Genomic DNA, 12,319 nt, shown 5'->3' with positions numbered 1-12,319 from the left:
AACTTCTTCCGTTAATATCTCGTTCTTTGAAAAAAATAGTTACAGCAAAATCATCTAATAATATGTCTTCTGGCGTGGACCTTTTTAAAAGTGAAATATAAAAACATGTTCGTCTCCTGTAAATGAAGACGCCCGTGTGTGCACTTGTCAACCGATTGTATCGGTGAAAGGTCGTACTATTGTGGCCTGTCGTTTATTATTTTTGAAACTAAACAGTTTGTCTTTTGCTTTTTATTAATGTTTATCTTCGTACGCACAGCTACCACTGCATGTTGTTCATGTTCTTGCTCACAGTAAGCTCCTAGTTCCTGTCAGTAATCCTTGGACCCATCACAGGATCACGAAATGATCTAATGATGGTGCTGTTATTGAAAATTAGTTGTCTTCAGAAATGACAGTGTATCTAATGACATCTCTGCTAAATTAAAACTCTTCTTGTCTCTCTCTCTGAAATGTAAGAATGAAAGAGGGTTTTTTCCCATTTCAATAGCATTTTGTTTTGATTTCATAGAAAAAGAATACAGTACTTCCAAATTTTCTATACTTTAACACGACATGCTAAATGGGATGTTTTACCGTTTAAGAAACGTACAAAGTAGAGATACATCCAAATCATTATTCCATCCTCACTTTTTTCTCTTGAAATGTCGAAATGGTGGTCGGTGTGTAACGTTTTTTATGTGTGCTGTAAGCAGGATCCGGCCAACCAGCATGACATGACCGCCAACTTAAGTCTCGGACTGCTGCCGGAAGCCAAGCAAAGGATAAGAGAGGTACTGGCCGTGTTACTGACCATATCTATAGTTTGCATAGTTCAGACCTTTTGATTACTGCAGCTACTTTTCCGCATGCAAGAAAATTGACCATAACGTGTGTGTGTGTGTGTGCATAGGCTAGTAAAGTCCTAGTTCTTGTTTTTGCAGGAAGTGGTCTTCTCGAAAGGTTTTGACATGTGGTCTAAGGATGGCAATGTAACAGCTATCAGGTATTTAAAATACCTACTGAAATACCTTGTGTAAAGTGCTTTTCATTTGCCTAGCCTAAAACAACGAGGTGTATGTGTACAAAGCATTTATCAACATCAAAGTAAGTTTTTAATAAATTACCTTTTTTACAAGTACCTTCAATTACCCTGGGGTATTTAAAATGTTTAGATACTGCTAGTATCATTTCTTAGCCACGAGATATATATATAAAGAGAGTTTTTTTTAACTTAATCACACAATTTTGTTTTCATGTAAGTCTTGTATAAGTTTTTGAGGCTGCCTTTCAACCGTATTTGTCAATGTTTGTTACTAGTGGTCCAGAACTCTCAACGTCCAGGACTGCCTTCATTGCCAAGTTTGCTGTGATAACAGACGAAGTGAGTAGCTTTCACTTGTTATACTGGATGATCGATGAGCATTGTTAGATGCAATTTTCTAAAAGGGATGCCAGCTTCCACACTCGCTACAAAAAAACAACAAAAAGACAGGCTGAAGTCGAAACTCGGTGATTTTAACAGATTTATAACTCTGGTCACTTCAGTTATTCTTCCTACCAAAGCCTCTTATTTCTGTGCACTGTATAGTCGCTTCCAACCACCTCAGACATCTAGCATGTCGACCTATCCTACCTAACATATTTTCTTATTTATTTTGAACCAACATGCCTGAGATTTGGCGAGATGTTATCATCATCATAATTATCATCATCTCGCCGATCAAGATGGCTGCTGCTATCCTGAATGTATGTGCTTCTGAGCAATGACTCCTTCAAGCAGACTTCAGAAATTTCGTTCTCAATACCAGACAATTTGCCTGATGATTCTGTTTGTGGAATGTATCGACACACTTTGCCTGCTATTACCAACATCATTAGTAATAGTTTATTTTTACCACCATTCAAGTCTGCAGTGATAAGACGACTACTTAAAAACATAACTTGAGGTAAAACGACCTCAAGAATTATTGCCCGATATTGAATCTTTCCTTCCTCTCCAAAATCTTAGAAAAGATCGTCCTCAAACAGGTTTGAGTCTTCTTTTATTATTGCTCTTTGCTGTCATCTCAATAGTTAGCATACTGCTCAGTACACACTACAGAAACTGCGCTTTCGGGAACAAGCGGATCCTGTGACAGCCCCTTTTCCTTGAAAGATAAAAGATCGAAAGCACTACACTGCACCAAGGTGACCTCAGGTGGTCTTCACACTAGCAGTGCCTTGTCGTGACTGAATTATAAATTGTCATAAAATTAACCTGCAGTGTTATCATTTTGTCGCAGATCAAACACAAATGCTAACCTATATGCATGCAATGTCGTGCAATATTTCATAATGTGTGTACATAACAAGGGAAGACATGGCAGCCACCTTGTTTCAAAGGGCAATTCGCGATAAAAATAGATGTCAATGTTTATCAAAGGTTTATCTTCACAAACACCACTGAGTGTGTACACAACACTCCAGCCAATGCTTTTCGCTTTTGTTTGTTCAACAGACTGTCAACGTGCCTGATGTCGAAGCCGATGGAAGATTTGGCAAAGGTCCCGTAAGTGAATTTTATTCAAAACATATCGGACTTTTCTTTGTCGTGAGTTCGTGCACACAAACATATACCCACGCGAGTTCATGCACGTTAAGCGACACACAAACAAACAAACGGATACAGATTTACGGAGAGAAATCAAGAAGAATGAAATGTTCTAGACCAAGAAAATCTCTTTGTTACTGTGCTTTTGATATAGATAATAAAAGGTTTCTTATGATAGCCTTTTGTGCATAGTAAAAGATGGCACATGCACAACACTTGCACAACTCCACGAACAAAGCTGAGGGACGAAGGGAGAAGTTAGAAAAAGTACGAAAGGTATGGATGTGTTAAAGACCACACTTCTCTCAGGACATCGGGAATCTAATTCACAGCTGTGAAAACTAGAGAAAATATCACACGAGCAGCAAAACGACAAGCCTTCGGGTTTTAGAGACCTTTGTTCTAACCGTTTAGGCTATCCCCTTCTTCAACAGAATTTTGCTGAGCCTGAAAAAGAGCACAATCAGAGGCTTTCGGCAGCAGAAACAAAATGCATTTCTGATTTAGCCGGCGCATCTTCGCCAAAGGAAGAACCAAAACGAAGTTAATTTTTCTTTCTCCTTAGAAAGATTTTCAGATAACATGAAATGTAAATTGATCTCTCGTGCATGAGCGCGCGCGCGTCCCAGACGGTGCTATATGGCAGTCACGTTGGTCTGTGTGCGTCTGCCAGATGGTGCTAGAGTTTAATCACGTGACTGTTTTTCTGCCCTCAGTTCGTCGATCTCAAGGGCTGCACGATCCGCAGCGTCCTCTGTATGCCTATCCACAACAGCGACAAGCAGATCATCGGCGTCACGCAGCTCGTCAACAAAACCAACGGCGAGCCTTTCAACGACAACGATGTGAACATTATCGAGGTGAAGCTCGCAGTGCGGTCAACTGGTTATGTGAACATTACGATATGTGGTGAGGATGTCCGATGCAAATGTTATCGAGATGATGTTCTTGATGGTGTGGCGTTGTGATGGTTTCGTCTAGAGTCGGGAGTGTGTAATCCAGGATTTGATGGTTATTTAAATATTTTACTAGAACTTTAGAGAGATTGCTTTAAGCATCGGGACACTTCTTGAGCTGAATTTGGAACGGATAACATTTTTTTTTTTGTTCAATCTCTGGCTTTGGAACTTCGAATCGCGGTTGACACTTTAGCTCAGTTTCTGTTTGTCCGACTCCAGTAATCTTAAGGTATATTGTTTCATTAAAAAGTAATTAACTCTTTCGCGCCTAAATTAATTAATACATAGATATAAAGTATTGTATGATAATATAAGTTATCAATACATATAATACAGTTACTATTATTATTATTATTACCACCTAAACTTAAAATTTGAACTTAACGATTTCCAAAATATCAACTAGACAATGAAGTTTCAAAATGTTAAAAGAAAAAAGACTAAGTGGGTGAATGCTTAAGGAAGTTTTGCTTCAGTTTTATTCCCGTCTACGGGTTGTGGGTAACGTCTGTGCACTGTACTATGTTAGAGCAATCAGGAGAGGCTAGCTTTTAACTAAAACTGCATTACTGTCGTCCTCTCTCGTCATGTGGCGTTCTCGGCGCAGGCTTTCTCCATCTTCACGGGGCTTGGTATCCACAACTGCCAGATGTACGAGAACGCCTGTCAGCTGATGGCCAAGCAGAGCGTGGCGCTGGAGGTCCTGTCCTACCACGCTACGGCGCAGACGGAGGAGTCCAACGAACTGGCGGTCAGTTCGCCTGTATCTACTCTATCCCTTATCTCATCCGCCGTCCTCTCCGAGTCGTACAGAGAACTATTATTGAAAAAAAAAATGTTTCGTATTTGTTCCTATATTCCTCAGAATCCCAAGTGTACAGCTGCCGTTTTTCCTTTGGAGTTCCTTATTACTGCTGCCTTTCAATGATGGTCCCCACCTTGCTTTTGCCCAGCATTTGTCTTACTGTCTACTTCCGGACAAAACTGTCTTTTGTCGATGCTCTTTAGATAATTCTTGGGTGTGTGTTTCTTTCTTCTCGTCCTTTAACTCGTCCTGTTTTTTTCTGATAGCGTTCTGACATCCCGAGCGCTGCTGAGCTCCAGCTATACTCCTTCGACTTCGACGACATGCAGATGGGTGATGACGTTACGCTCAAGGCATGCATTCGCATGTTCATGGAAGCCGACCTCATCAATCGCTTCAAAGTACCGTATGAGGTAGAAATTTGATCAGACGTTTTTTTCTATTCAGTGCTATTCAATGGGATGTCAGAAAATTCATTGATGACTTAAGGACTTGGAGTGGGCTGAATACTTTGCGGCTAGACCTGATACAAAGTTACAGAGCCAGGATGGCCGTGGGGAATGGAGGTCATCATAAAGACATGTACACTAGGAGTCCGTTAAAGACTAGTGGCTTGCCTCAGTCTGCAGTTTGAATTGATGATGACAACATCATGAGCGGAATGCGGCTGCGTTGACAAGTGTGCATGATGATGAAACTGTTGTTCCTGCAAGGTTATCGTAATATCGTTGAGACTTGGCTTCCTCATCCTAATTTCAAATCCCAAAAATCTCTGGTATAGCGACATAGTGGGTCCCCCTGCCGTAATCCGGTAAAGAATGTCACCATCTTCATCTGTCAAAAATACTTGCCAAAGGGTCAGAGTATCAATGCCACCCACTTTATCTCCTTATCAGAAAGAACACACTCGGAAGGAAAACGAGCGGTGGCAGCTAGCTGAGTCACGGGGTGCTCTTTTTTCATGACAGTCTGTCGCTCAGTCTCTCTCCCTTTGTCTCTCAATCTATCCTCTCGTGTGTTATATTTTATATGCTAGTGCCTTTCTTTTCAATTTGATTATCTTAAATTCTTGTGTCATCTTATTATACATTACCATTTCTTGTTTATGGTTTGTTGTGTGCTGTGACCGAAAAGTAATTCTCTTCTAAAACAGGTTGCGTGCCGCTGGGTGTGTACTGTCAAGAAGAACTACCGGCCAGTGACGTACCACAACTGGCGACACGCCTTCAACGTATGCCAGACCATGTTCAACATTATTTTTGTAAGCTGTTTGTCTTTGCAAACGTTACCTGGTTACCTACATCTTCCCTTTGGTGTTTAATCTTGTGTCATTGGTTTGGTTACTTTCAAGAAGCCTGAAAGCTTTATAAATAGTGTTCCTGTCCTAGTTGGTGTGGGAGGGAGGGAGAGATAAATGCGATGAATAATTAGAGAAAAATGCTTTATGAGGGCCGAAATGTTGAAATTATGATAAATTTATGTCATTCTCCAGCAAGGAGAAACACCAGTCGTGACATGTGAGAAAAGGTGTGGTTCTTAAGCGGAGAAATAGAGATAAGGCACGTGATCCGTTCAAGCTCAGCCGCGAACTTCTGCGGTGCTATAGGCGCAGTGACCAAAGAGTGCAGAGACTGCCAGTACATGTTTTGAGCATTTTCTGATTCCCGACAGACGAAACGAAAGTTGCTTTTTCCCCTTTCCTCACCCTTTCTCCCTCATTCTCATTGCCAAATACTGGGTGCATCTCTGGAAACCCATTTATTACTGAGACCGCGACACTGGGCGAAAACGTGTGGTTGCATAAAAAAATAAAAAAAATAAGAAACGTCGCTCTTTCGCGCGATGGCAACATTTTGTGTGTAAACTGCTTGTCATCTTGTCATAAATGACGAAATTTCTTGTTTGGCCTAAATGCACATTTTAGTTTCAAAATAACTTTTAAGGGCTTTTAGACTTCTTTTTTATAATTATTGCCATTTTCCTGTTGTTAGACCGGAGGCTTCAGGACGATGTTTGATGACCTGGAAGTCTTTTCACTGATGGCCGCCTGCTTGTGCCACGACCTCGACCACAGAGGCACCAACAACGCATTCCAAGCGAAGTTAGTATACACACACTAGTGCTGGTGTTCGCAGGAAAGGACCCTGGCATGTACAATTAACGGTAGTGTAGAAAGATGCTCGGTCTCGGGGAAGGGGGGAAAACTTGATGCTGACAGTGAAAGATGTTTACATTCTTGCCTCCTCAGTACTTTTGAGGGGGTGGCTGCCCCCTTCTCCTTGTCCCCCCTCCCGGTTCCTACGCCACTGCAGTAATGTGTTGAATGTTATTAAAGAGAACACTGACTTTCGCTGCCGCCGTGTCCTGTTGCCGTATGGCATAGTGCCTGGAAGCGCTATTTGGCAAGTGAAGATGCACCGTTACTTAGTTTCTTTTTTTTAAAAAACTCCATGACCACTTCAGAAGTGCGTTTCCTATCGATTCTGAAAGGACCTTAATATTTACGAGATTATGTATGTACCAACATGTTTCATTCGATGGGTAGGTCAGGTAGGTTTGGTTGTAGGTATGTCTAATGGATTCTGGTGTCCTTTCAGGGTAGCTTCACCCCTGGCCATGCTGTACAGTACCTCAGTGCTGGAGCATCATCATTTTGATCACTGCATCATGATTCTAAACAGCGAGGTAAGGAAGCTCCCATGGCTTGTTGACACCAGAAACTGTGCTAAAGTGGTGGGGAGGGGTAGGCGCTGGGCAAGCGGCGAGTCATCCTCAATCAATGACATTTTTTGGGGGGTTACAGGGCAACAACATTTTTCAGTCGCTGTCGCCAGAGGAGTACAGGCGTGCCATCAGAATGCTAGAGCACGCGATCCTGTCCACAGACCTGGCTATATACTTCAAGTAAGTCCCTTCATTCCAAGCACGTTGCCTGTAGTGACAATTTTTTAAGAAACCTTTTATAGGAGAATATTTAGTTTCCTGGTTCCAAGCCTCAATCAATTTTTTCCATGGTGAACTTTGTGTTTCCTTAGTGGGTGGGTGCGTGCGTGACTTCTGTCTGTGAGTGTGTTTGTGGCTGTCTGTGGGTGTTGTCTGGAACAGACAGAGAAACAGAAAGGCGAAAGAAGAAAATGTGTGAATTGCATACATCCATACAGAAGAAGAGGACGAAATCTTACTACCTAAGCTGACCTCTTATCCCCTCACGTATATATATATACGCACAACGTATGGATTACTGTACCCACCAGTACATTCATGTGTTGGATAGATCTTATACGCTCTGTTAAACTCTTTTAAAATAAATACAGCGACTGCTGAAGTTGTACCCAGCTGTCTTGTCGTCTTGCTGCAGGACACGAGGAGACTTCAAGAAACTTGTGGAGAATGGAGAACGCACCTTTCGTGAAAAAAAAGAACGAGAACTGCTCAGGTATTTTGAGAATGAGAATGGCTTTCTCTATTCAAACCGCGAAATTTCTTGCAGGGCTAATTTTAAGATTTTCTCAGACAACCCTTCCTCGTCATCACTCGGCATTAAGGGGCTGATGCTTTTCGACACGCTAAAGACCTCAAATAATACATCCCCGGGGAAAATTGTTACCAGACTGGTTGCCGTATCAGGCTTTTATACGCTAAAAGTAATGGCCGCACAGTGTTCTCAGGAAAATGTTTCGTACACAGAGAGTTCAGTTCTTTGTCATCCTACATCGCTTGAAAACTGTTTTTGTCCTCTTTTGAAAACTCTGATACCTTTTTCGATACTATTTATGTGATCGGCACATCGCCTTACAAATCTTTGACGGAATGACAAACTGGCAGGGCCATGATGATGACAGCCTGTGATGTGGCGGCTATCACCAAACCCTGGATAATTCAGCAAAAGGTCGCGCAGCTGGTTACCAACGAATTCTTTGAGCAGGGAGACATCGAGAGGACACAGCTGGGGGAGCAGCCCATCGTGAGTATGACTGAAGACCATTGGTTCCGTGCTTATCGCCTGCATAATATCACTTGTGCGCGTGCATTTTACCTGTTTTCCGCGCCATGTTAAATAGTTTTTACCTGTTTTAATATAGTTTCTTGTGATCTTAATTAATTATGAAAACGATAGTTTTGATCCGGCCTTTTCTTTGTGCCAATGTCTCTAGCCCATGATGGACAGAAACAAAAAGGACGAGCTACCCAAGATGCAGGTCGGTTTCATCGATGCTGTTTGTATCCCCGTCTACAAGGTACGTACATTGTGTCCGTTGCTTGACGAATTAACCGATGACAGAAAGAATGTAAGAGCATCATCACTATCTCACTGTTACCTAGCACGACTGGTTCTTTACCCGCAAAAATACATCCAAGACCATTAGCCAACCTGCTGTTTATGCAGATAGGAATGATTTCATCACTGCTTTCAAATTTCGTGGAATGAGTCTGCTTATCAGACTGTTCTTCCATGTCCTAATTACAGTCTCGCTCTCCTGGTCTGTTTATTTTCGTTTTCCTTCTCTGTCTTGTATGTGAAAGAAATGAGTGATCTGTAGTGATTGAGAGGGAGGAAGGGCCCATGATCACCAGTTCTCACTAAAGTTGAAAGCCACATCGCTACCTGGCAGGTGTCTTTAATCCTATTAGCTGTCTTGCTAACGACAAAAGATCATTAGCTTTAAGCTTCTTTGGTTCGTGGTAATAGATTGATGATAATGCAAAATTATTTGACAAATTAATATGTACTTGATATAAAATTCTCTTCTTTTAACACATTTGCGTGCGCACACACACACACTGATGATAACGTCAAAATTATTTGTCGAATTAAATGGTACTTAGTAAAAGCAAATTGTTTTCTTTTAATATATTACAAACATAATAATGTTATTTAGTTATATATGTAGACATAACTATACATAATTTATATATTTTACACACAGAGAGACCAACGGACTATGTAAACACCCACGCATGCATGAAGGCGAAAGAAACAATATTTCTATTAATGCATGTTCTTTTCTGCTTTCTTATTTATCACTTTCAGTTCTGTTCAGTTTAGAAACTAACGGCTGACTGTGCCGTCTTTCTATGACATACGTACTTGCATGTCGTTGTCTTCATATGAGGGGTTTGGTACGAGTCCAACCTAAGCTATGCCATCTTAACATGAGTCTCTATCTCTGGCAAACCCTCGCGTTAACGAAGCTGTAGACGAGGAGTTACCTGACGATAAGAGCGCAGAGCTGCGTTCAGTAACATGCCATTCGCGCCTGCATCGACCAAGTGAGAGCAAGCAGATGCCTTTGAAGAAGTACTGTTACTGTTTGCAACGAAAAGTTAATAAAGTTTTTGTCTAAAGGCCTATCCTAGGAGTGCACGTGGCGCAATGGGGAGAGAATATGGGAAGCAGGCTGGAAATTGAGACGGTTTTGCGGTTTTTGTTTTTTTGGGGGTTTTTTCCCCCTTGCCTCATTTTGAAGCACAGCTGCTTCTTCTGATTCATAGCCTTCCGTGCCTTAGAAGTACAGACACAGTCACGTGGTTTGGATTATTATTTCTATGACTTTTCTGAGTCAGAGGAGTGTTTTATTAGATTATAACACGTTACTGTGAGAAAAGTGCCTGTCCTTCCTAAATAGGCATTTGTCCTGTCTCTGATCTCGTAGCAAACTCCTCTTCCGTTCAAAGTGAGGTTTTAAGCAGCAAAGTTTCTGCGCGTTCAAAGCTGACTCGTTCGAATTTTATGTTTCAAATTACCTGACACGGGTCGTTTCTGTTCTTCCTTTGCCTGCGGAGTTTGCAGTATTATTTTGCTGCATCCGCCTTGTTTGGCGGCAAATGGTAACCGAAATAAGACTGAATGCCGATCTTTTGTTCTGGGCACGGGCTCATGGCACAGCTCTTCACGGAAATTACTCCGAATTTGCGTCCAATGCTGGTGAGCGTGGAAGATAACAGACAGCACTGGGTACGCATTGACAACAATTTGGAGGAACCGCCTCCATGCCTGAATATCAAGAAAGAGGTGGAACTTCAGGATCGCGCCATTAATACCGAGGGTACGAAGCCGTGTGTCCTTGAATTCAGCGGTAGAGTCCTTCAGAGTACCAGATTTTCATCCATTAATCCTGAGGATGCGATGCTATCTGTATCTAGTTTAGCAATGGTGTGTGGGAACGCGTGGTGTGATGTGATGCGGTGAAGCCTAGCCACATAATGACGTCAGCTTAATGCTTTCAGACATAACCATGTCACTTCTGCTTCTGGTGGTTCGTCTCTCTCTCTCTCTTCCTTCTACATGTTCATGACAGTTAAAATGAAAAACTTTCATTGTTTGTTGAGACCCAACTACCCATCTCGTTTCGGTTCTAGTTCCCTAGTCCATTTCCCTTCCTGCGTCATGCTGCAGGCTCTGAGCACTGTGTCCAGCACCGCCAACCAGCACCAAGCATGGCAGCCGCACCGCTACTGCACACTGCTCAGTCCGCTCGCTGTTATAGCAACGCCACATTAACATGTGCTCCAAGATATTGTGTTGGTCAAGCCACGCGTGCGCTTCTCGATGTCAGTAAATGAATAGACTGCTACTTTCTCCTCTTGACATGCCGCACTCATTTTTTTACATGCCATGCCTTCTGTCCTGCAGCTGTTTGCCGAGATGAACGAGAGGCTGGCCCCCCTGTACCTGGGCTGCGAGAACAATAGAGAGAAGTGGCAGGAGCTGGCGGACGAGAAGACGACGTCCCTCGCTACAGAAACAGGTGCTTCGGCGGTTACTGCTACGAGCGAGGTCTCCGGCCAGTCCCACCTAACATTTCGCACTGACCTCTATCACGCTCTCCCTCTCGCTCTCTCTCTCTCTTGTTTTGTCTCTATGGCAACTAACTTGTTTGCGTCACCTCTGATATTTTTCTTGCTCTGTTGCACTCTCTTTAACACATGGCCTGTCAACCCTGCAATCATCCCCAACAACTGGCCCTCGGGTAGAACACTGATTAGAGATACTACCAAAGTACTACTGGGCAGTTTTGAATGGCACCAAGTGAGGAGCATTAATCTTCTGCTTGTAACAAATTTGTTTTGCTTTTGAGCTTTTTTAGAAACATTTTTGTGGATTTTTGCTGCGGAGCTCATATCTTGTTTTAGTATTTCAATGTGCATGTGAAAATATGAATGTATCAGCGCATGAAAATTAGTACGTTGTGTCTTATGGAATATTTTCACTTCTGATTCAGCTTTCGCGAAATGCAATAATTCACATGTTGTTAATAATACTGTCAAGTACACTTATCTTCGCTCTTTACTCTGTTGTATTCTACCTGTTGATATAGCTTGACTTAATCTGTCTGGTAACCTTGTTTTTCTACTCTTGTCACCTTTGCACCCTCTTTTGTGGCTCTATATAGTTCAATAGTGTCGACTTTGAACTCATTTCTGCGTTCTGGTATGCCCAGGCTGCCCTTAGTATTGTATTTACAATATAGTACTTTCCTGACGCATGGCTTCCTGCTCCTGGACTAAGCATTTGACCCGAGATCTGTCGTATTCTTCTATCATTCTGTCCTTTCACTGACCTCTCGTGGTCTGACACTAGACTGTCCGCTTACTGAAAGAAGGATATGTTTTGTCACGTACGATGTGGATATATTATGATCCTGTCTTTTCATGGGCATGTGGTTCAGACAGGATTTCTGTTCATCACGCTCAAATTCTGACACTGAATTCTGTATTGATGTGTGAATATCGTCACTGAACGTCACAGAGAAATAGCTTACTAAATTTATTTTTAAAAAATTGTCATCTGTATAAGCTGAAAAGAGGAGAAAAAAAAACTGCTGTTTTGATCTGCATGTGTTCTTATCTTTTGGGCAGTTTTTGTCCCATGCTAGCACAACGCAGAAAAACTATGGCGTAGAACAAAGCACATTTCTGTGCATTGTCTTTCTGGTATCAAAGTATAAACTTATTTATATACCTATTATAGATTGGAACAAC

General features: G+C 42.0%; 1 protein-coding gene across 12 annotated transcripts in view; it reads left to right on the top strand.

Moving 5' to 3' along the window:
• LOC112563481 (cGMP-specific 3',5'-cyclic phosphodiesterase-like) overlaps positions 1 to 12,319 on the top strand; it is an 82,989-nt gene that overhangs the window by 66,030 nt on the left and 4,640 nt on the right. For 9 of the 12 annotated variants that reach the window (XM_025237377.1, XM_025237381.1, XM_025237379.1 and 6 more), the window contains 15 exons: positions 696 to 773; positions 924 to 985; positions 1,300 to 1,363; positions 2,480 to 2,530; positions 3,289 to 3,432; positions 4,139 to 4,282; positions 4,603 to 4,749; positions 5,490 to 5,597; positions 6,328 to 6,437; positions 6,934 to 7,021; positions 7,140 to 7,240; positions 7,695 to 7,772; positions 8,162 to 8,300; positions 8,491 to 8,574; positions 10,971 to 11,085. In XM_025237377.1, the coding sequence (XP_025093162.1) occupies positions 696 to 773; positions 924 to 985; positions 1,300 to 1,363; positions 2,480 to 2,530; positions 3,289 to 3,432; positions 4,139 to 4,282; positions 4,603 to 4,749; positions 5,490 to 5,597; positions 6,328 to 6,437; positions 6,934 to 7,021; positions 7,140 to 7,240; positions 7,695 to 7,772; positions 8,162 to 8,300; positions 8,491 to 8,574; positions 10,971 to 11,085 (1,513 nt within the window). Of the gene's footprint in view, positions 1 to 695; positions 774 to 923; positions 986 to 1,299; positions 1,364 to 2,479; positions 2,531 to 3,288; positions 3,433 to 4,138; positions 4,283 to 4,602; positions 4,750 to 5,489; positions 5,598 to 6,327; positions 6,438 to 6,933; positions 7,022 to 7,139; positions 7,241 to 7,694; positions 7,773 to 8,161; positions 8,301 to 8,490; positions 8,575 to 10,223; positions 10,384 to 10,970; positions 11,115 to 12,319 lie in introns of those variants that run through there. The other 3 variants (XR_003099066.1, XM_025237383.1, XM_025237382.1) reach the window with 3 other exon arrangements.

The sequence above is a fragment of the Pomacea canaliculata genome, linkage group LG5 (genome assembly GCF_003073045.1).
Source record: "Pomacea canaliculata isolate SZHN2017 linkage group LG5, ASM307304v1, whole genome shotgun sequence".
NCBI lineage: Eukaryota > Metazoa > Mollusca > Gastropoda > Architaenioglossa > Ampullariidae > Pomacea > Pomacea canaliculata.
This window is presented reverse-complemented; position numbering and strand designations above follow the sequence as displayed.